This window comes from Trachemys scripta, chromosome 1, assembly GCF_013100865.1.
Source record: "Trachemys scripta elegans isolate TJP31775 chromosome 1, CAS_Tse_1.0, whole genome shotgun sequence".
Lineage (NCBI taxonomy): Eukaryota > Metazoa > Chordata > Testudines > Emydidae > Trachemys > Trachemys scripta.
This window is the reverse complement of record NC_048298.1, coordinates 314,051,943-314,076,512: the sequence shown is the minus strand read 5'-3', so window position 1 is coordinate 314,076,512 and position 24,570 is coordinate 314,051,943. Positions and strand designations below refer to the sequence as shown.

Sequence of the window (24,570 nt, the reverse complement as noted above, 5' to 3'; positions counted from 1 at the left end):
TGACGTTACCGTCCTTTACTAGTGCTACTTTCAGCCATAGTAAAATTTATTCACTGAGTATTCTGTAATATAATCTTCCCCTACTTTCACTGCAGTCTACCCAACACTCAGATGTTATTCCAATTAAACCCCAAAAATAATGCAACAGATGTTGTAAGGGACACTGGTGTTAGAGGAGCTTTTGTCTTTTTAAAAGACTAGAACACCTGCAAAAGCAATTCAAGCCAACAGGCTGCATATTAATCAATAGTCCAAAATTAGTGCAGATCTATTGAAATTACAATTTTTCCACAATTCTGAGGTCAAAGGCCATTTTGAATATTCCATTTATATTTTGCAATTGAATTTTGTAACCTAGTTGGCTTGTGCATACAAAGTGTTAAGCAAACAAGTTGAAAATAAACTTTTTTTGTGATAACTATCTGTATGTAGAATCAGCAATACATTAAGACAACTTACTGGCTGAGCAAGGGCAAAGTTATTACTGAATTCTCATAAAGGTTTGAGAAAACAGCTTTTCTATTTAAAATTAACAGCAAGCAACTGTGAGACTGAAAGACAGAGGGAAATTAATGGGTGACCCATTGCAGATTACTAAATGTTATGCATTAACGAGTAAGGTTCTGATCTTGAAAACAGAGGCACTAGCATGAAACCCCTGATTGTGCCTTCCAACAGGATCTAATGCAGGATTGGATCCTGGAATTTTTCACTAATATTATAAAACTTTATTTATATCCTGAAACAAAGGGGTTGATTTCCCTAATGCAGTTTAGTCTTAACTAATTTCTGGTGTTCTTATTATAGCTGGAGTATAGTCCTTGGTGTATATAAATGATTCATGGACCCCATCTAGTCAGGTTGTCAATGAGGATTGAACCCACATTGTGTATCTGAAAACATGAGCCTTTATTGCTTGAGATAAGACATGTCCGTGTGTTTGCTGAGAGGCAATAGCAGACTCTTAAACCTTGATATGTGGTGTAACTACTAGAGTGGGACTTGGGTGCTATTCTCAAAACCAAAGAGGAGATGTTTACATCTTCTTATACCCAATAGCACGGTGGTTAAGGTAGTCATCTGGCATGTGAGAGATCTAGGTTTGAATCCAGGTCTCTCTCCCAGGTGAGCATCCTAACCACCAGGGTATTGGTTATTCTAGGGTGGGGGTGCCTCTGTCTCTCTTCTTGAAGCTGTTCCACTTTGTCTAAATTATTATTCAGTTGGGCCAGCGAGAGCAGAGCGAGAGTGACTCTAGACCGTTGATTATGGCATTCACTGGGATGGGGGAATACGCCTGGGTTCAAGTCCCTGTTCCAATTAATATTTAATTAGTTATACAAAGTGGAATAGCTTCAATGTGAGAGAGGTACCCCCGCTCCCCCCAATAGCCTGGTGCTAAGGTTACTCACCTGAGGAGGGGATTTGCTCCAGAGTAGGGATTCAAATCCAGGTCTCCCACATTCCAAGAGTGTGTCCTAATTGCTGGACTGTTGGGTATAAGGGAGCAATGTAACCATCACTTCCTCCTAGATTTGGGGAATCTAATACTGTGTCCATATTTCCTTTGCTTTCATTAAAACAAAAATGCCCAAAATCAAAACAGTTTTTTCTGAAAATTTTAATTTGCTGAAAATTCTGAAAAATTTTGCTTAGGTCTGACTCAAAATAGTTTGGAACTGTCAACAAACCAAGAAATGAATTATTAAAACTGCTCTACTCATGTAAAAAGTATGATGAAACTAAAAGGAAAAGGCTCTTTTAAAAGAGTCCGTTTTCTAAGCTCCATTTTGAACAAGTTATACACTTTGTGACTATCCAGTGAAGCTGTTAAAAACTTGTGTAACTGTAAAATAAACAAACTTGAAAAAGACCAGCTGGATAAGTTACAGAATGCTGACCTCATTTTTTTTTTAAGTAACTTTATCTAAGGAGTTGACAGATCATTTTGGTCTTGTAAATAATATCCAAAATTAGAATTTTATATTAACATTGTGAGTTTTAAGCCTTTATTTTCCCAAAGGTAGTTAGAAAAGTTTGACATACTTACAAAAATAGGAAGAGATCAAGCCATGGTAATCCCAGACAGAATTTTGTCAGACTTGTATTTTTGCATTTGGAAGGTCAGATAGTTCAAAATAAAGAGCCGTTTTTTAAACATGAATATAAATAATATATAAATAAATAATATATTTTCTCCTCAGCCTGTAAGTAATTAACATCTTGTTTTAACACTGGTAAATCTTTAGCGGATTTCAGGAAATGTGGAGTAAGGGTCTAATATTCCTCTTTCCTCAATGGGAAGTGCTGGTGTGTAGACACAGGAACTCTTTGACACAGTAACTTCAGTGCAGTCAGTTTATAGCCACGCTTCATTAAATGTGATACAGTGCTCACACTTTTGGAAATGAGGTGTAGTTGAATCAAGGGGGAAATCCTTACTGACTAGATACAAGCTTCAGTTACTCTGTAGATGTACCTCTGGATAGGCAAAACAGAGGTCCTGGTATCCATCTTTTCCTGTATTAATGCATATTTTTCTGATAAAATGCTTTGTTGGTTTCTTCAGTCAGATGTGAGAGTTCCTGCAGCTGAATACTTCTCAGATATTGATGTTGCAGTTACAACCACTTTTTTTTTGACCAAATGGCAAAGGAGGCTTAGTCCATACCATTGTTAGACTTCTCAAGAAAAAACAAGAAGTTCCTTTTTTAAAACCAATAACGCTGTGTGACTGTGTTTGTTTGTTTTTTTCTTTACTCTTTACTCCCTTCAATTTTATATTGATTCTTCAGCCAATGTAGAGATGAAATCTGGCCTTCTTTCCTGTCACTTTAGCACCATTCGCTTTTGAGAAGGACATCTGAGACTAGTTTTCTTGTTTGTTTGGATTTTTTTAATATTAAATCAATTGGTGATGCTGACTGTGTGTCTGTGACCAGGGCTTTTTAGTAAAATATTATTTTAGTTCATTGTTGTATATGGAGCACTGTTTAGCACGGTACCACAGAAACTGCTGCTACTTTGATCTCAGACATGGAGGCTATTCCGGAGATCCACCAGCCTCCATTCCAGTTCAGAGTAAACATACGTGTCTACACCGCAAGTTTGCTTGTAATAATGTCAAATGAGGGGTGACAGAAAATTGTAGACTAGTAAATTCAATCAAATGTACTTGGTAGATACGTGAAAAGGGGCAATTGCCAAAACCCCACGTGAGACCACAGTTAAACAAAGCATACATGGGTATATGGCTGCACTCTCTGTAGTTAGGAAAGTGCAAAACCCCTTACCAGAGCCCTGCAAAGAGGCAATTAAATAAGACAGAGGAGTATCTAGCCACACCCTGCCCAGATGGAATCTTTATGTAAATGCAGTTACTTAATATGAACATGGTGAAAATTATTTTTAAAAGGTAGCCAAGGCAATCATATTACAATAGACCAGGGATTCTCAAACTTCATTGTACCGCAACCCCCGTTCTGACAACAAAAATTACTACACGACCCCAAGAGGGGGGACTGAAGGGGGGACTTGCCCAAGCTCTGCTTCTCCAGGCGGGGCGGGGGAGGAGGAGGAGCCTGAACCCCACCACGCTGGGCATGGGGGGACAAAGCCCAAGGGCTTCATTCCTGGGCAGGGGGCCTGTAACCTGAGCCCCGCTGCCCAAGGCTGAAGCCAAAGCCTGAGCCCCGGGTGGAGGGGCACAGGCTTCGGCTTTGGGCCCCAGCCAATCTAACACCAGCCCTGGCGACCCTATTAAAATGGGGTCGTGACCCACATTGTGAGAACCATTGCCAGACTGACTCCCCTTCTTCCTCTTCACCCCCACCCCCCACAAGTGATACCTCATGCAAAGTCTGGCCCAAGAGACCCAGAAAGGAAAAAGTCTACATGTTCTAAAGATTCATTAATCTTATTAACCTACCTCCTCTTAACTCCACTACTGATCCCATCCTTTCCCTTAGAGAATCAAAGGCTTTCTCATTTGATCACACCCTGTCCCTCATTATAGCTTCAATCATCCAATAAAGAAACAGTTCAATGTGACTTAAAATGACCAATCACACAGCAATAAATAGTGAATAACAAAAGCACTCAACAAACAGTTTACAAGCAAATTTAGGCCAAAATTTATTAATTTGAAGTAATTATTTCAACTATTATGAGAAATCAGTCTGTTCATAAACAATTCCCAAGCAAGAAAAAGAGTAAAATTCTTTGACATTGTTTGCAACCACCTCTATTGGTAATTGGAATTTAGTTTGCATGTGGGTGGTGTCAAACAACAATTTATTTACTTATATTAATAGTTACAGTTAAGTCATTGTAATAATTGGAGAAATATCCTGAGCTTGCATTCTCTTTAATTTATTGAGCAGAATGGGGATTCTTCCTTTGACTTTAGACATTTAGTAACTATGGAGATGTGTATTCACTGTACCCTGAAATGCTGATGATGTGCCTGAAACATCTCATTGAATTTACTAATGTGCTCATTTCTTGTTTTTTCAGGAGTTAGCTCTCCGTAGCCAACTTCCCACTATGGAACAAGATGGTGGCTCTCAAAATCCAGTGTCGTCTCCCGGAATGGCTCAGGACCTGAGAACAATGACTACAAATAGTTCTGATCCCTTTCTTAACAGGTTTGTAGGAGTAGTTACTGAAAAAAATTAAGATTCTGTTTAGTATGTGTAATCGTTTATTTTGAACATCTGTCTGTGCCAAAAACCACAGCTGTAATTGAATCTTTCCTTAAATGGCAAGTGAAGTAAAAGTTAAGGTTTAAAAGCTATCTCCTGTGGGAGGAAGTAAACTGTTCAGACTTGTAGGAAGGATTCTTATTCAAAGTCATAACATGTTTCCCTATGCATAGTCTGTTGACTAACAGTCACCTTAAAATTACTGACTCAGAAGAGCTTGTGAATAGCTTGCTATGAGATCAAATGAACTGTGAGGCACATTTACGACTACACTTGGAGGTTAATTTTAAGGTGTTTTCACATAGGGTATTTAGCCTGGCAATATTTTCACTGCAGTAGGATTAGTGCCAGAAAAAGTGGTGGGATTTATTTTAAATACCGTATTGTTTAAAGTTCATTTGTTTGTTCAAGGAGTTGGCATTTTGGATTGTGCTTAGGCAAAGTATCAATGAAGAAAGGAGAAATCTGTGTTCAGCAGATTTAAGGAAAATAAGGAGGAATTTTTTTGAGTATATTATGAACAAAAAGCATCCTGATAATGGCACTGATCCATTACTAGATTGAAAGGGTAGAATAATACTGCACCAAAGGCAGAAGTGTTCAATAAATATTTCTGTTCTATATTTGAGGAAAAAACAGATGATGTAGTGCTATCATATGATAACGCTCTTTCCATTCCAGTAGTATCTCATGAGGATGTTAAACAGCAGCTACTGAAGTTAGACATTTTTAAATCAGTAGGTCCAGATAACTTGGATCCACAAATTTAGTTCCAGAAGACTGGAAGAAAGCTAATGTGCTAATATTAAAAAAGGAGTAAAGGGGATGACTTAGTAATTATAGGCCTGTCAGTCTGACATCAATCCTGGGCAAAATAACGGAGCAACTGATATGGGACTAGATTACTAGAGGATTAAAGGAGGGTAATTGTATTCATGCCAATCAGCATGGGTTTATGGAAAATGGATCCTGTCAGACTAACTTGATAGTGATATTACAAGTTTGTTGATAAGGTAGTAGTGTTCATGTAATATACTTAAACTTTTGTAAGGCGTTCGACTTGGTAACACATGACATTTTGATTTTTAAAAAAACAACTAGCACAATACAAAATTAAGGTGGCATACATTAAATGGATTAACAGTTGGTCTCAAAATGTAAAAGAGAATCGTTATCAGGTGGATTTGTTTCCAGTGGGGGTCCTTCAAGGATCAGGCTTGGCACTACGTTATTTATTATTCTTATCAATGACCTGAAAGAAAACACAAATTCCTCACAGATAAAGTTTGCAAATAATACAAAAATTGGGGGAGTGGTAAATAATGAAGAGGTCAGATCACTAATACAGAACGGTTTGTATCGTTTGATAAACTGGGCACAAGCAAACAGTATGTACTTTAATATGGCTAAATATATGTCTAAGAACAAAGAACGTAGGCCATAGTTACAGGATGGGGACTGTCTCCTGGGAAGGAGTGACTGAAAGGGATTTGTGGGTCATGATGGATAATCAGCTGAACATGAGCTCCCAATATAACACTGTTGTGAAAAGGACTAATGCGACCCTTGCGTGCATAAACAGGAAAGTCATGAGTAGGAGTACAGTGGTTATTTTACCTCTGTATTTGGCACTGGTGCAACCATTGCAGGAAAAGTGTGTCCAGTTCTGGGGTTCGCAATTCAAGAAAGATGTTGAAAAATTAGAGAGGGTTCAGAGAAGAGCCACAAGATTGATTAAAAAATTAGAAAACCTCTTTTAGTGATTGAGCACCTGGAGTCTATCAGTTTAGTTTAACAAAGAGAAGATTGAAGGGATGACTTGATTAGAGACTATAGGTACCTACATGAGGAACAAATATTTGATAATGGCTCTTCAGTCTAGGAGGGAACGATATAACACAGTCTACTGGCTGGAAGTTGGAGTTAGACAAACTCAGACTGGAAATAAGGCATACATTTTTGACTGTGAGGGTAATTAACCATTAGAACAATTTACCAAGGGTTGTGGTGGATTCTGCATCACTGACAATTTTTAAATCAAGCTTGGATGTTTTTCTAATAGATATGCTCTAAGAATTATTTTGGCGAAGTTCTGTGGCCTGTGTTATTCAGGAATAGGGTGACCAGACAGCAAGTGTGAAAAATCAGGACGGGGGTGGGGGGTAATAGGAGCCTATATAAGAAAAAGACCCAAAAATCGGGACTGTCCCTATAAAATCGGGACATCTGGTCACCCTATTCAGGAAGTCAGACTAGATGATCACAGTGGTCCCTTCTGGCCTTGGAATCTATGAAACATTGCTATTTGCATAACTTCTGCAGACAGTCTCAGATGTTAAGGACAGTTTTCACTTGGCTTGTCACAAATTTAATGTTTTAGGTAGATAATGTAAATGCTTAGTAGTTGCTGCTAGTGTTTGGGAGAAAATACTGCAGCCTGAGACTAGTCCTACAAGATATTTGCTTAAATCAAAATGAGAAAGAAGTTGATTGACTGACCAGCAAATAACCCATTTTGTTAGGGGATTCCAAAGCCTGTATTATTCTCAGAAGCATCAAGCATTTAGACTTTTGCCACTTGAGATTTAGAAACAAGAAAGACCAAAAGAAAAAGGTTAGGTTGGTGCAGTAACTACATTTTGTAAAGTTTTATCATAGCATGGTTTCTATCAACTTTCTAAACTAACAAACCAGTTCATCACCCGATGAACAAAATTTATGAGAAAATGACTTCTTAATGTAATAACTTTATTTACACATGAGCTTATCAATGTTTTTTTTAAAACCCTTTTAAAATTAAACATTGGTCTCCTTTGTAAAAATATGTATTCCAAACATACTCTGTGTTTCCATGCAGCAAAATAACATGCTCATCCCTATTTTTTAACCTGACGTTATTTCATATCATATAGAAAAACAAAAACCTTAAGTTTAATACTGAAAGGACGTCTAACTTCTTATTGTTCTTCAAGAGCTTGCTCATGTCCATTCCATGCTAGGTGTGTGCCCACCACATGCACAGTTGTCAGAGATTTTTCCCTTAGTGCTATCCGTAGGAACAGCTCTGGCGCTCCCTGGAGCCATGTGCATATGTGCCAGTATAAGGGGTGCCACCCAGCTCCACACCCTCTCAGTTCCTTACTGCCCATGATGGTTGCTTGGAACGATCCCTCTTCCTCTTGCAATACTTCTTTCCCAGTGGTTTGGACTTTGTAGCATATTGTTTTCGTAGTTAGTGTAGTGTATATAGTGTGAATAATGGTCCCTGTCGTCGAGGACTTTCGTCCCAGGGGCTTCAGCAAGCCCATGGCAGTGAGTGACCTGCACTCTAGCTGTCTAAAGTGCCTCAGGGAAACTTGCGTTAAGGAGAAGCCAGATCTGCAGGGGCTTCAGACTGTGCACTCAAAAAGACAGACATTCATCTGAAGGTTGTACTCATGGAGGCAGCCCTCAGACCAGCCTCGGAGCTGAGCCACTGCGAATTGGCACTGAGCCCTTTGGCTTCCATGCGAAGCACTGCCCCAACACTCTGCTCTTCCCTGCACCATTCTCCATTCCCAGTGCCGAGGAAGAAGCACAAGAAACAGCTCGCCAAGAGAGGGCGCTTTCCGGTGCCAAAGAGGAAAAAGCAGAGTGACTAGCATGGTGAGATCCGCGATGGGCCACTTGTCCTCCCTAGAGAGTGCTTGCTCCAGCAACTTCACCTAGAGCACTGAGTCCAGTCCGGGACCCACCCCAACTCCCAGGAGCAGTCATGGGACCTTGTGGCTGCAGGCCTCTTTGACTCTGGAGGCATTTCAGCCGGAAAAGGATCTGATGTCCCTCCCCATCCTGCCCACCCACTAAAGGCCCCTGCCAGTCAGGGCTACTGGGGACAGAAAGTATCAAGGAGCCATCATAGCACCGCCCAGAGGAAAACCCTCCATGGTTCCATTGTAACAGTCTCCACCCAGTCACTGGCTCCCCAGCACCGCCTATAAGCAGAAGCGGGTACGGCAACCCCATAGTTTCCGAGGGAAAAATCCTCTTCAGAGTCCAAAGGGGAATTCTTCACCCCACTGAAGAAGTACCAGTACCCAACCTAAGCACTGGACTTCAGTACTGGCTCCTCCAGCTGGCAAATGCAGTCACAGTCTTAAAACCTGTGGGGATTTCACCAAGTGCTGGTGCCCTCTTCCCACCATTCATACTCAGTGGGGTCCAAGAGGCAAGCCACTGTTTCATTCCACCCAACACCGGACCCTGACTCCAGTACCGAGGTCTCAGAAGTGGGCCCAATGGAAGTGGTACAGCTGGAGGAAAAAGAAGCAGCCCCTCCTCCAATGCTAGCCTCTTCCTCAGTATCCACAGATGAGGTGGTCACAGGCCCTAGTAACCTATTCCCTCCAGATGACTTCAGGGTCCATCTGGAGCAAGTCGCCACAAATGGGGGCTGGAAGCTGAGAAGCTGAAGGTGTCTATGCACAGCTTATTCTGGCTGCAGTGGCTCCGTCAAGAGTGACCCTGCCTGTTCTTGAGGCAGCGTTGGGACCTGTCAGGGCACTACGGCAGACCCCTTCATCTCTGCCCCCTACCTCAAAAATGGCACAGAAGAAATACTATATACAGGCCAGTGGTCGAGTACCTGTATTTGCGTCTTCCCTCCCCCCCCCCTTCCCCGGGTCCCTGATGGTGTGTGCTGCAGACGAGTGGGACAGACAAGGTTAGTCAAGCGCTACCCTAAAAATAAAGAGGCTAAGAGACTGGACATGTTCAGACACAAGGTTTATTCAACGGGCAGTCTCCAGCTACGTATTTCTAACCAGCAGGCTCGGCTAGAGATGTACAATTTTAATCTGTGGGACTCAGCCAACTTTAAGAACTTCCTGCCACAGGAAGTCAAGGCAGGAGTTCGTGGCCATCCTGGTGGAAGACAAGAAGATGGCCAGGACCTCCCTCCAGGCAGCTCTGGAGGTGGCCGACTCAGCAACCAGAACGATGGTGTCAGCGGTTGCCATGAGGCGCTGTTCGTGACTCTAGTCTTCAGGCCTCTCTCACAGGGTTTAGCAGTCCAGGACCTCCCCTTCGAGGGTACCTCTCCGTTCTCTGAACAGACTCACTCCAAGCTTCATGGCCTCAAAGACTTGAGGGCCACACTTCACTCCCTGGGCCTTGACATGCCCCCGGCCTCCAGGAAGCATTTAAGGCCCCAGCAGCCTCCCAGATTTCCAGTGCCTTCCAGTCGGGAGCCCTACAAAATAAAGGGAAAGGGCTATAAACGTCGTCAGTCCCTGCTTTCTGCCTCAGCCTCCCAGTAAAGCTCTCCTAGATATTCCAGCGGGTCAGGCAGGTCTTTTGAAGGTGCACCTGAGGATGGCATACCAGTCTTGACTATGGATCCATCCCACTTTTGTTTTTGGATCGCGTGCGAGCTTTACTCACAGACTGTTATGTGAGACTTTAGCTTCAGTGAAGAATTCAGGAGCACTCTTAAACTACACTGAATTGACCAAATAGGGGGTATGTACCATCAACCAAGATAAACTACACTGTGGCTGCAAATTCTTCAAAGTGCTTTCCTCCTTCTACCAACACAATATCTATCTTGCTTTCTCTGTGAGCTGGTCGTATCCAAGCCCTAGATTATTTTGATAGTAGTGGTATGATCATATGTTCTGAAAAATAAGTAGAGTTATGTACTATCTGCATATTGCTGGCAGTTGAGTCCTGAGCTCACACTCTAAAGTACTCAAATTACTGTATTTTGAGGACTTTAAATGGTACATAGGTCTTGTGCTGACCCTCTGCACAAAGCCAATTTCACTCAAAGTCCTCACGTTTTTAGATATATATGTATATTAAGATGCATAAGTGACAATACTTTTATCAGTGAAAGATCACACTATAACTCATTTAGAGTGTAAGCAAGTGGAGCCTCTCACTTTGTCTGAAAAGCACCATTCACACCTAAATAATACTTTCTTCTTTCATATGACAACTTGCAAAACAACATTAAAGGTTGACATCCAAGTTTGTCATCCACTCGGACTTCTGGTGAAATGGAACGAATAGAGGCTGTCCCTCTACAGAAGGATTTTAGAGGGCAGCAGTTCACTACATGTTCTGTGGCTTGGATGTCCTTTCCACATGCACATATCATGCTGTCCTTCATTTTCGGTTTGTACACTAAGTGATTCCAAAGCCCATGTGAGGTTCTGATGCCATTTGCTGTGATCTATATCTTACATAGCATGCTGAAGCCAGGTGGTTGGTCTGTGGAATCCGTAATCAGGTCTTGATTCTTGACCCCCACTGTTTTGGTGAGGGTGTCTTAGTTTTGAGAACTTTGGACACCAGTCAGAAGGGGTTCCTGGACAGAAGGCAATATCATGGGAGAGGACGGGGGCAGTGCTTGGAGATCTTCATAGATGGGCAAGTGTATGTTTGTTGTTGTGCAGTTGCATTCTCTCATTACTGCTGCTTCGGAGAGACAGTGGTAAGATATGCGCAAGGATGGGAAGCCAGACTATCGATTGTTGACTCCAGCACTCCTGTGACAATTCTCAGAGCAATGTCCAATTGCATGTTGACAGGTTTCATATTTGTGCCACCTGCCCATACTGACATTCAGTATATGCAGCTCCTGAGAAGAGAAGGGCCAAGCTGGCTGACTGCAAGGTGTAAGCATCTTGATACCCATCTGGTCCCAGCTCGCTTCTGGATTATATTGTAGTTTTTATATTGGCATCCAACTTTTACAGATGTTGGCAGTATGTGAGGGTGCAATCCAGAACTGTTTCAAAATATTTTGGGAAATTGTCGTGCTGGAGTTGTTGCAGAAGATGACATTCCAGTGCTTCTTTGCGTGTTGGTTACTCAAGTGGAACACAGCATTTTTGAAGGTGTGGTTGGAGCCACCATAATCAATAGTACACTTTCAGTTTTTTCAAATATCCAATTCCCAATGGGGTCCAAACCCCAAATAAATCTGTTTTACTCTGTATAAAGCTTATACGGTGTAAACTCGTAAATTGTTCACACTCTATAACACTGATAGATATGGACAGCTCTTTGCTCCCCCAGGTATTAATTACTTGCTCTGGGTTAATTAATAAGCAAAGTGATTTTATTAAATATAAAAAGTAGGATTTAAGTGGTTCCAAATAATGACAGACAGAACAAAGTAAATTACCAAGCAAAATAAAACAAAAACACGCAAGTCTAAGTCTAATACAGTAGGAAACTAAATGCAGGTAAATCTCACCCTCAGAGATGTTCCAATAAGGTTCTTTCACAGACTAGACTCCTTCCTAGTCTGGGTCCAGCAATCACTCACGCCCCTGTAGTTACTGTCCTTTGTTCCAGTTTCTTTCAGGCATCTCTTTGGGGTGGAGAGGCTGTCTTTTGAGCCAGCTGAAGACAAAATGGAGGTGTTTCCAGGGCTTTTTATATTCTTTCTCTTGTGGGCGGAAACTCCTTTGATCTTCTGTGCAAGATCACAGCAACAAGATGGAGTTTGTAGCCACCTGGGCAAGTCACATATCTATGAATGATTCAGCTTTTTGCAGGCCAACACCATTGTTTACATATTAGTTTGAATGTTCCCAGGAAAGCTCAGATGTTGATTGGCATCTCCCGCAGTCCATTGTCAGTTAAGTGTTTCTTGATTGGCCACTTACTGATACTAATACTCTCTCAAGAAGCTGATCAAATGCTTCACCGAGGCTACTTAGAATCAAATAAATACATAGCAAATATTCATAACTTCAAATACAAAAATGATACACACATACAGACAGCATAATCATAACCAGCAAACTACAACCTTTCCATAGACACCCCACTTGGCCTCCTTTGTATAAGAACTGGTGCAACCATAGGACCCCGGTTGCAACAATGATCTATATGGTCACCGTTTGTCAATAACGTCACAGACAGACCCCAGAGGGTGGGTTGTTTGTTGTTGTTATTGTTCAGAAATTAATATTCACATCCATCACCAAGCAACTGGAACCTTAACATTTTAACCAACATGTGGGTCTCGGAATACCTGGGGTATACTGCCATAGGGTGGCTATGAGGTAGCAAAGTAGTTAAATGTAAGAGAGTTTTTGGTAAATCCATGAGAGGGTGGTGGTGTTGCCAGGCATGAGTAGCAGAAAACATTGCTGATTGCAGACTGGAGCTGACCACTTACAAGTCATTGGTAGAATTCCTGGCAAAGCAGGGAAGAGGCTTCTGCTCCTTTCTCCTGGTACCTTTTCTCCGTGGTGTCTGTAGTTGCCAACTCTTGGTGCAGGCTTCTTGCCCAACGTTTCTTCCTACCTTAGTCATAAAGAATGTGGCAGTGGAGGGATGTTGCAGTGAATCTCCAGCATCAGTGGCCTCCCGAACATCTAGATAAATAAACCACTTCAGTCACCAGGGCAGAATCTGTTTTCAGGGCGCAGAGATTAATATGTAAGGAGTTGAGTGTTAAGGACTGCTTATTTTCTTCAAGCTAATTTTTGGTGGGGGTCATTCTTTCAACCAAATCATTTGTCTTCTACATATGCTTGCATCAACCTTCCCTCACAGTTCTGCCATTTTTGTCGGACACACTTAATCCTTCTGATATCCCAGCTGTCTTTTAAAGCCAGCTAGTTCTTCTCTGATGGGACCAAGCATGCCCCTCCTCTTCAGCTAGAAAGCCCACTTCATTCCCCTAGCTGTTTCTTCTTCCATCTCTTGGGCCAGAGATCTCTCCCTATGGTGGACCCTCAGCTATTTTCCATGGATTAAGAAGTCTGTCCGCACTAGCTGTAGTTACTAAGTAGGTCATGGCTTCCTCTCCTGGTATGAAAAGGTTGCTTTGAAGGCATAAAGTATCAGGGGGTAGCCATGTTAGTCTGTATCCACAAAAACAACAAGGAGTCCGGTGGCACCTTAAAGACTAACAGATTTATTTGGGCATAAGCTTTTGTGGGTAAAAAAAAAACCTCACTTCTTCAGATGTGGTTTTTTTTTAACGCACGAAAGCTTGTGCCCAAATAAATCTGTTAGTCTTTAAGGTGCCACTGGACTTCTTGTTGTTTTTGAAGGCATAGTTATTGTAGCCAGTGCAGAGAAACTTTCAGTATTTTGCGATTCATTCTTCGGTGGTCGTATCTTCACATATTCAGAATCCATTAGTTGACTTTAGAGAAATAGTTCTTGGTTTCAAATGCTTGTTATATATTTATATGTGAAATCCCTTGGCAACTTTACTTGCTGCTTTTTGATAGTGGTAATTCAGTTTGTGGATTTATAAATGTAGTAAAGTAAATAATATTGGTGCATACACACTAAATTAAAAAATAATGCATGTGATGGATTCTATTTGAAATGGCTATAAGCTAGGAAAGTCAACGTTTTAAGCTGCCCTTAATTCACACTTCCTTAAGAAGAAAAAATAGCCAATAAGTAGAGTCTGCTGTAAAGAACCACAGCCATGCTGGGCCCAGCTCCAAAAACATATTTTATCAAAGCCCCATTGAGCTATTGAACTTTTTTTTCCCCTTTTTTTCTGGGGTGTGGGGAGGAGAGGATTGTAGCTGTTGCAGATTTTCAAACTATTTCTGGGTTAAATATTCTTTTCTATAACTATTCTTATCATATCTATCTCGAGGAGAGTGCACCGGTAACATGTGGCTCGGAATACCTGGTTTGAGTTTTTAATTTCTTAAATCTAATTCCTGTTCTGAATTGAGCATTTTACACTCAGGATTGTTTTCAGTAAAAACATAAATCAGTTTTATACTAGTATGTTGGCAAGGGAGATCAGGCTGTTCTCTGTACAAGACATAAAAGACCCTGCCCCAAAGAGCTTGCAGTCTACGTAGACTGAAATACAGAACACCCTGGGGGAGACTCAGAGAAAGACACCTACTTAGAGAGGTTTTTAAAAATAAGTAATGGGTTGTCAGCATTTCACTGAACACAGTTTTAATGGCAGTGGTTAGCATTTGTGGGCTTTGTAGTGTTTTAATCTTTTAAGATGGAGCACACAAAGATGCATCTTTAAGTTAATAGGTGTTTTCCACCTTTTAATTTCTATTAATTGTATACATAAAATATCAGCAGTCCTATAATATTTTAATGTTTGATTCTGTATTGGTGATGATGGTAATATTAATTAGCCCCAATGTTGTGCTTTGTTCTGTATGAACATCTAGAAAGACAGTCTCTTCTCCAGAGAGGCACCCAGTCTAATTCAAGTAAGACAGTTTAGACACACACAATACCATTGGGTGATATGGCCATCTAGAATGGTGACAATCTCAAGAGATTTCTGTGAAAAAGGCAGAGGAAATGTACTTTCAGAAGTGATCTGAAGGAAGAGGAGAGGGTGGCAGTTCCAAGCATGAGTGCACCAGCCAAGAAAACTTCATTGCTCGAGTGATTTAGTTCATTTTAGGTTCAGTGCTAGTTCTAGCATTTCACTCCACAAATAGAAATGGTATTTTTTCACAGACATTTTAAAAAGCTTATTTATTACTTTGAACAGTTGACTTCTGCCGGCTCAAGGAAAAAAAAACATTTAATATACTGCATGGTTAATCAAATATGCTGTTTTAAAATCTAGATGAAAAGCTTTTTGTTAAGCAATAATCCTATAAAAATGTTGAGTTTTCTTGATAGTATGGCAAAAATGTCTTCAATAAATCTATCTGGTATTTCTTGTTGACAGTAGTTTACTTACATCCTGGGTTTAACAGATGTCAGCTATCCAATGTCTGCTTGTCTATAGGTGACAAAAACTACTGTCATACATGTGTCATGGGTGCATTACCAGAAGGATTAGTGTGTGACAGAATGTTAATTCAAGTTGTGCACAAAAGCTACATTAGGGTTCAAGTATTTATTGAAACTGGAAAAAATCAGTATTAAGGCAGCTAACTGATTTCTGGTTTTTATGCTGCCACAATCTGAAGAAATATGGATTTGAAAACTGTATAGTTAATTCTAGCTGTTGGAAGGTTATTTTTTTCAAACTCCAGTCCTACAGTCATACTCATCAGTAGTCCGGTTGAGTTCAGAGGTATTATTCACGTGCATAAGTGGTTGCAGGATCAGAGTGACACTGTAAGCTTTATGGCTTTTTATGATTGTACAGAGCCTAGAAAATAATAATTGCCACTGGAAACAAATCATAAATATTCAGAATGAAGTTAGTGGTTTGAAAAACTTCTGCATTCTTCCTACATGTTTTCTCACCAAAAATACAGGTAAACAGGAAATCTAACTAGTAATACTTGGTCAAATGCACAAAGTAAACAAACTGAACAATTAGTCTTTCTCTAATCATTGTCCATTATAGTAACCTTAGTTATTTGTTTACACTAGTATTTTTCTAAAAACTTCCCACCATACTACTATTCCCCCGGATGCCCCCTGGTAGAAGCAACAATAGGAGAGCTAGTGTCAGTGGGTCCCTAGTAACACCAGGTTTGTTAACCTCCAAGACCTGTTCTCAACAGATTAAAGTGGTTTAAATACCAGTGGCTGATCTACATTAGTACTCCCACTATTGCTATGAAAAGTGAAGCTGAATTGGTGGTAGCACTGTCTTCTCCTTAGGGTATGTGCAGCGTGCCTCAGGTGGCACGTGACCAGGATTCATCATCAAGTTTGATATGCTAATTGGATCATTAGCTTGCACAGGCTGGGTACTAATCGGGTAGGCAACGTGAATGCTGATTCATGCCCGCAGTAGTGGATAATAATTAGAAAATTGCATGTGCAGAAACAACCTTGGCTTTCATTTGTAATATTGGGCTACAAAAAAATAAATAAATCAGAGGTTGTTTTTTGTTTTTGTTTTTTCAAATTGTTAGTGTCCTTTTAGTTAGTTAATATTTGTGCAATGCTATGAAAATGTGCTACACAAGGGATAAATATTGTGATTGTTACGTCTTGTCTACACACAAACTTGTACCAGTTTTAATTAGAGGGATGTTTTTTAAACTGATTTAGTTTAAACAAGTACAAAGCTCTGTGTAGGCACACAGGCTCGGATCCACAAAGGGACTTACGTGTTGTGATGCAGAGTCACAGCGCTTAACTTGTAGTCACCCAGAAAATCACAGGAACAACCCTGCAATCCATGTCACCTGAGTTAGACAGCTAGGCTCCCAATACAGTGCATGGGAGGGATAGGTGCCTAAGAATGCAATCCGCAAAAGCCAGAGTGCTAGGTGGGAACCCACCTAAGCTAGCCAGTGCAAGATCCTAAGGAGACTCAGCCCCTGCCTCTCTCACAAAGTCTGGGCTGCTGCAGAGAGGCACCTATGTGCTAGTGCTCAACAACCAGGCACCCCTTTCCTTAGGCTTAGGTGCCTAAGTTATTCCTTGTGAGAATGAATTAAATGCCTGCCTCATGCCACACAAAATACCTGGAGGAGGACGTGGTGCCAGCCTCATAACTTTTAGCCCACTGGTTACAGCATTCAGTTGGTACGTTGGAAACCTGGGTTCAATTCTCTCCCCCCCTCCCCCCGAGCTATGGGATAGTCTGACGTGGGGCCCTTAATCTTTCCTGTTGGAGGTGTTCCACTGTGGATGAATATTTGGGCTTGGTCTACAGTACAGAGTTAGATCAACATAAGGCAGCTTACCTTGACCTAATTATGTCAGTGTACACACTATAGCCTTGTTCCTGCCCATGTAAGTGCCCTACTACACCGACATCATAACTCCGCCTCCATGAGGTGCTAATAATGAGAGGTAATTACCGCGGCGGCTGTAAATTGACCTAACATAGGTCGACTTAGGTTTGTAGTGTAGACATGCCCTTGGTTGTTGGGCCAGAGAGAGAGAGTGACTGTAGCTTGGTGCTCCAGTTAATCTTTGGATAAACAATTAAAGTAGAACAACTTCCTTAGGAGAGATTGAGGGAGACCCACATAACAATTACCCATAGCTCAGTGGTTAGAGCACTCTCTTGAGAGGTGAGAGACCACCCTTCAAATCCTTTCTCCCCCTCAGGCAGAGGTGGGAATTGAACGTGGCTCTCCTATAACCCAGATGAGCACCACCACTTCTTCCTCCTTCACCACATCCAATGGGACCCAGTCTGTTAGGCAGTCTCTGAGCATATCTACCAGATCAAACGATACAGGCAAGACAGTAGAACGCCTATTTTGCCACGAGTTGTGGATTGCTATGGGGCTTAGTCAGGAGATGGGCACCTGGATGCCTAGCATGAAGCAGCTATGCACATGCCCAGAAGCGGAAACTTAGATGCCTATGTAACTTTGACTGCAAAAACTTTAGATGCCCTCGTTGTTAGGCAGCAGCCAAACAGGAGTTTTGTGGATCACACTGGAACCTAAAACTTGGACTTAGGTGCCTAAGTCTGGGATGGTTAGGCACCCGAGTATCTTTTGTGAGCCTGGACCTTGCTACTTTTAAAGAGCAGCTTAATTAGTCCTTACAAACTATAGCTAAACTGAAATAACTCACTTTTAAGCAGAAAAAGGAATGTCTGAAAAGATTTTTAAAATTAATGTCGTTAAACTGTTGCAGCTGTAGACAAGCTATTAGCTTTTAATTCTGATTCAGTATGGCAGCATGGTACACTTTCACCAAAGCCATCGAGCTGATCCAAAAATGTGCCCATTTTACAGTTTTAATTTTTGAAAACTCCACCTTCAACTTTCTCTTCTTTTCTTCTACTGTAGTGGGACATATCACTCCAGAGATGAGAGCACAGACAGTGGCCTCAGCATGAGCAGTTATAGTGTACCCAGAACCCCTGATGACTTCCTGAACAGCGTTGATGAAATGGATACAGGTTTGTTTTTCTTCATACCCATAATGCAGGGGTTCTCTTTTCCCCCCAGTATATTTTGTCTTTCTTGCTTGCTCAGTCATTAGTGCACAAGAAGAAACATATAGTTCAGGGAATCTGAGAGATTCTTGACAGCATCATCTTGTGGACATGCACCAGATCAGAAATATTACAACATTCTTTTCCATATCTTTTGCTCTTACGAGGATTTAAAAGGTGTGCAGTTCATCACAAACTTGTTTGTAAGAAATTAGTCAAAGATTCTGTCTAAGGGGAAACTCTCCTAAATTGTATTAGTATCCTATGGTTATGTGTGTATTGAATGTGCATTAGCTTTTTGAGTAATGTTGTTGTTGCTTGTCCTAGGCTGAGGACAAAAATTCATATTTGAGTATTACTGTGCTCAGTTATGTAATATACTTTCAGTTATTACAAGATGTAATTGATTTTCTTGAATGTAGTATAAGAATACTGTACATGTACAGCAAATACTGTAAAGATCAATGTATGGTAACATTGGGGAACTGGGAAGGTAAACACCAGAGGAATTTTCTATGTACATTGAGAATTAAATACTGTTTGATTTATGTGAGTAATCAGATTACCATTAATGGGATCAATTGCACGAGTAAGGCAACCAGGATTTAAGCCCTTAATTTGTTATCTTAATCAAGTTTATTGGTTTGATACTTTCAGAATGTTTAATGTCTATTTGTTTTGTTTTATAACTAGGTGATATCAGCCAAAGTAACATACCTTCCCATCAGAACCGTTTCCCAGATTACCTTGAAGCCATTCCAGGGACAAACGTGGACCTTGGGACACTGGAAGGAGATGGGATGAATATAGAAGGAGAGGAACTGATGCCAAGTCTGCAGGAGGCTTTGAGTTCTGACATCCTTAATGACATGGAATCTGTGTTGGCAGCCACCAAACTAGATAAAGAGAGTTTTCTTACTTGGTTATAGAGGCCTCAGGGAGACTGCATTGTAAATCTGTGAAGGATCTAAGGAGATAAGACATCTGTGCCTGAAGTTCAAAACAAGCCAATGTGGCATACTTTTGGTTTGTGGTCAGAAAAAATAAATGAACAAATATTCAACAAGATTCTTTCATCCAACATTTTGCTATTCCTTGTCCATCGCTGCTGTTCTAGATTGCTGACCTCTCTCACAGTTGACTCTGAAGAATAGACATCTTTGTGATCTTTTTCTATTGCTGTTTCAACTACTGTTCAATTGGGAGCAGGGGGATGATGAGCCTGTTTGGATGACAAATGCCATTCCTTTTGTACTAATATGCGCTTGCATATCATTTTATCTAAGGACTCAGATTTGTGAGTTAACATCTGCATGTCACCACTTGTAGTTTGCTCAGCTAGTTGTTTCCTCTGCTGCCTGTGGCAAGTGGTAAAACACAACTTACCGGTCTGAAAAGCCCCAAAAAGATGTACCTGGTCAAAAGAAGTCAATAGTGATTTACAGATCTAGCTCAAAGGAGGGCTGAAGACTGTATGACATTAAGTGTTTGTTACTGCTAGCTCTTTTGTTAGGCAACAGACTGTTGTTCTTATTTTATGGTATAGAAAATCATGAGTCATTTTATATAGAAACTTATATCAACTTTGATTTTTATCACGTACTCTAGGCTAACTTTTGTCAGTCAAAAATGAGAGGAATTTTTGTTTTGTTTTTTGTTTTGTTAGTGAATTTAATTATAGATGTAGCTTGGGAAGTAATTGTAGGTGTTCTTTTTTTAATAGTGAAATCTAAATTTTCTGATTTCACTGTCTTATTTAAGTCTCAAGTGTCTGCTTTTTTTATATATCTAAAATGTCTATTTTAGCTAAATAGCTAGCGAGTACATATGGTTTTATGTTTTGCCTGTAACTTTTATTTTTAAAGGCTAGCTTTGAATGTAATCATTAGAATAAATGACCAGTGGCTTATTTTTCATGTCTACTTGCTAGAATTTGAAACTAGAATCTGGTTGCAGCATTTTGAGAATGAAGTGTCCTATATAAGCTTTTATCAGGCCTTTTAAAGTAGCGGGAAACCATACACTACATGTTTCAGAGTAACAGCCGTGTTAGTCTGTATCCGCAAAAAGAAGAACAGGAGTACTTGTGGCACCTTAGAGACTAACAAATTTATTAGAGCATAAGCTTTCGTGGACTACAGCCCACTTCTTCGGATGCATATAGAACATACACTACATGTTTTAATTGACTGTTACAAGTAATTTCTTGGGGTTAGGTTTTAATTTTGATTAAATCAGTGAGTTTAGATTGTGAAGTCCATGATGGGAGACAACTTAATGAAAAGTCTTCCCTTAATTAGCATGGAAAAATCATCTAAATTGTCATCTCACTTTCTACTGTAATGAAAACACTAAAAAAAACTGACTGTCCTAAACAAAATAAGTATTAATTCTGTGTGGTGAAAAATAAGCCCTGGACACTATGTGTAGAAGACTGTAAAGATATGTGTTAGATGGTGACATGAGCAGGTAATGAAGTGTATATTAGTAGAGTTTAGTGCAGGGGTAGAGAGGAATATGACTTACCTATATTTTAACAGGGAAAGATGTAACACTAAAACATCTGCAGGAGTTGACACAGTTTCCAAAGAGTATTTTTAAATGAACAAAATGAGCATGAATCAAACTTTCAGTATAAGCTATGAAGTAATTTTTTGATGATAAATAGTGGCACCAGCTAGCACCTCTGTAATTAAGGGTTTGAGGGTCTGTCAGCATTCACATTATAAGTCCTTATTTTCAAGGGTTTATAACTGGACCATAAAAAGACTTTAGGTATGAAACTTGGTATGAAAAGTCTCAGCCTGAAAGGAATTTTTTTAAAGAAATTGTTTTAAAGGGCTTGACCATTTTTTAAGATACAGGAGTAAATTAAAAAAACCCAAGAGTTGTCTTTCAGTTCTTTGGTGCTCCAAAAACTTTAAATGGCTGTATTTTATAATAATTTGTAGACTATTAACCTAGAAGGACTCTTTGGTTCTGGAGTTTTAAAATTTGCTTTAAAAATTAAAGCAACAGAAATTGAGATGTGAAAAATTGCCACTAAGTAAGCACATTTGCTATTTCTTATGAGGATTTTAGCACTCAGAACTTACAAAAGCATATGTGGATCGTTAGTGTATGGTTTTTAAAATGTTGATTCCCACTGAGGCATCTTAACAGCAGTTACATTCTACTACACCAGTAGTCCACAGACTAGTAGGCCACTTATATGCGCAATGACAGAAACAGCCCTTGAAACAGTAAATTGTGTCCATAACAGGGATTATAGGAGCATCTCACACTCCATTAAGAGTTCTTCCCTCTTTCCTTCCACCACTTAAAAAAATATATTTTAAAAGACACTACATTGTTTAAAATAACTTGAATGGTCTGACATAAAACCACAAAAGCAAGGAAATTCAAAGTTTTGATGAGCGTAGGTCAAGTTTTTTTTTTTCCCTTGCTTTTGTGTGTTTCTCATAGCTTTAATGTTGGAATGTTTTCTTATTGTAAAAACTCTAAATAGCTTATAGTATATTTGGGTAGCACTGCTGGGGTAGGTACTGACAAACTGGGAATTCTTGAATTGCTCTGACAGTAAACCTGTTTTGTGATTCTTTAATCAACTTTAAGACATTTCCGTTCTCTTCCATTTATTAGGGAATGTACTTTAGAGATGCTGTACTGTTGGCAATTGAAATTGATTTGGATTTTATTCTGCAAAAGCAGAAGTGATGAAGTGGTTAAAATCTGTTTGACATACAAGAGTGTTTGGGGTAGTATTTTATACTGATTGATGTATATATTTAAACAACAAAAATCATTGTCCTAATGTGATAGTTTCTAGATTTAAGTATACTGTGCTCAGAATACAGAGGAAGCATATAAACTCTACTGTGCTTTAGCAGTACCTTGGCAGACACATGCTTTGGAATAGGCTACAGTGTCAGTAAATCACATGGATCAAAAATTGTACCAATCAGTGTTGGAACTGAAGCAATGCAAAAGAAGAAGAGACAATTTCAACATGATTAACACTTTACATAGCTTTTGCACATCTGGTGAATTAGTACTAAAGTGACTTTTCACTTGCAAGCATGGTTTTTATACAAATAGCCGGTGTGCCTGTCTAAAATAATTACTTGTTTTTCTGTATCTTGAAAAAGTACTCTCCACATTTTAAATGTTCTATATTAGAGAACTCTTGAATGCACCCTTGTCAAAAATATATATATAGTTATCAATGTTACTTTTTAGATGTAAGAGCATGCCTGCTAGGTACCTAAGTAAATTCTGTTACATTATTTTTCTTTATGTAATACTTTTTCAGTTGTTTTATGTGATATAAATATATACTTTGTGCTTAAAACATCTTGTTTGTTTTTACATTTAATAGTAGATAAAACTATTTGATTGCCTTAAATCAGGCAAACACATTGGAATTGTTTTTTGTTGCATTGTGTTTTTTGTCTGTTCTCTTAATCACCATGTAACATTTTTTGTAATTATAGGCTCCAATCTTGCAAACACTTACACACAAGCTTAATTTTAACGCTGTGAGTAGTCCATTGACATCAGTGAGACTACTAGAATGTTTAAAGTTAAACATGCTGCAAGATTGGGGTCATGCTGGAAGGACATAACAAGTGGGGTCCCGCGGGGATCTGTTCTGGGTCCAGTTCTATTCAATATCTTCATCAATGATTTAGAGCATACAGAGTACACTTATAAAGTTTGTGAACGATACCAAGCTGGGAGAGGTTGCAAGTGCTTTGGAGGATAGGATTAAAATTCAAAATGAACTGGACAAATTGGAGAAATAGTCTGAAGTAAATAGGATGAAATTAAATAAGGACAAATGCAAAGTACTCCACTTAGGAAGGAACAATACAAAATGGGAAATGACTGTGTAGAAAGAAGTACTGCGGAAAGGGATCTGGGGGTGGTCATAGTCGATCACAAGCTAAATATGAGTCAACCGTGTAATGCTGTTGCAAAAAAAGCAAACATCATTCTTGGATGTATTAGCAGGAGTATTGTAAGTAAGACACGAGAAGTAATTCTTCTGCTCTACTGTGCTCTGATTAGGCCTCAACTGGAGTATTGTGTCCAGTTCTGGGCGCCACATTTCAGGAAAGATGTGGACAAATTGGAGAAAGTCCAGCGAAGAGCAACAAAAATGATGAAAGGTCTAGAAAACATGACCTACGAGGGAAGATTGAAAAAATTGGGTTTGTTTCGTCTGGACAAGAGAAGACTGAGGGGGGACACAACAGTTTTCAAGTACGTGAAAGGTTGTTACAAAGAGAAGGAAGAAAAATTGTTTTTCTTAACCTCTGAGGATAGGACAAGAAGCAGTGGGCTTGAATTGCAGCAAGGGAGATTTAGGTTGGACATTTGGAAGAACTTCCTAACTGTCAGGGTGGTTAAGCACTGGAATAAATTGCCTGGGGGGTTGTGGAATCTCCATCATTGAGGATTTTTAAGAGCAGGTTAGACAAACACTTGTCAGGTTGATTTAGACAATACTAGGTCCTGCCTTGAGTGCAGGGGACTGGACTAGATGACCTCTCGAGGTCCCTTCTAGTTCTGATTCTATGATAAGATTAGGGGGGAAATCACTCAACTTGCATAAAACAATATGTTAAAAGAGCAAAATAACCTACTATATTTGATAGCCCGCTGAAAGTTAGTAAGAATCTTACCCATTATGAGAAATTTTCCCCTTAATTTTAGATGTTTGTAATGTTCAGGATTTACCTGCACAGTGTGAATACTTTTTGGCTAACTCTAGGCTTGCATCGTATGGCAGATAACTAGTAAAGACCCTATTTTCGATTTCAGGTTCTGAGCTATGATTCTGAAATATACATATAACAGACCTTCTTGAAGATGTTTTCCAGTTTAATTTCACTTAGATTGTTTTAGGGCTCTTGAATTTTGGTATTCTTTTACTTTTTTAAAATGGAAGATCTGAATGACTTCTGTGTAATGTGATTCTTCATGCCTGTAGTCTTTATACATAAACTTTCCTTAAGTCTTTGTTTTTAGCAATCC

At 39.8% G+C, this 24,570-nt stretch overlaps 1 protein-coding gene across 8 annotated transcripts in view; it reads left to right on the top strand.

The window, feature by feature from the left end:
* The window catches only part of YAP1 (Yes1 associated transcriptional regulator), a 151,426-nt gene extending 128,544 nt beyond the window's left edge, over window positions 1-22,882 (top strand). For all 8 annotated transcript variants that reach the window (XM_034758888.1, XM_034758889.1, XM_034758892.1 and 5 more), the window contains 3 exons: window positions 4,516-4,646; window positions 18,383-18,495; window positions 19,225-22,882. In XM_034758888.1, coding sequence (XP_034614779.1) covers window positions 4,516-4,646; window positions 18,383-18,495; window positions 19,225-19,460 — 480 coding nt within the window. In that variant the 3' untranslated portion in view covers window positions 19,461-22,882. The remainder of the gene's footprint in view (window positions 1-4,515; window positions 4,647-18,382; window positions 18,496-19,224) is intronic.
* Window positions 22,883-24,570: the final 1,688 nt, after the last annotated feature.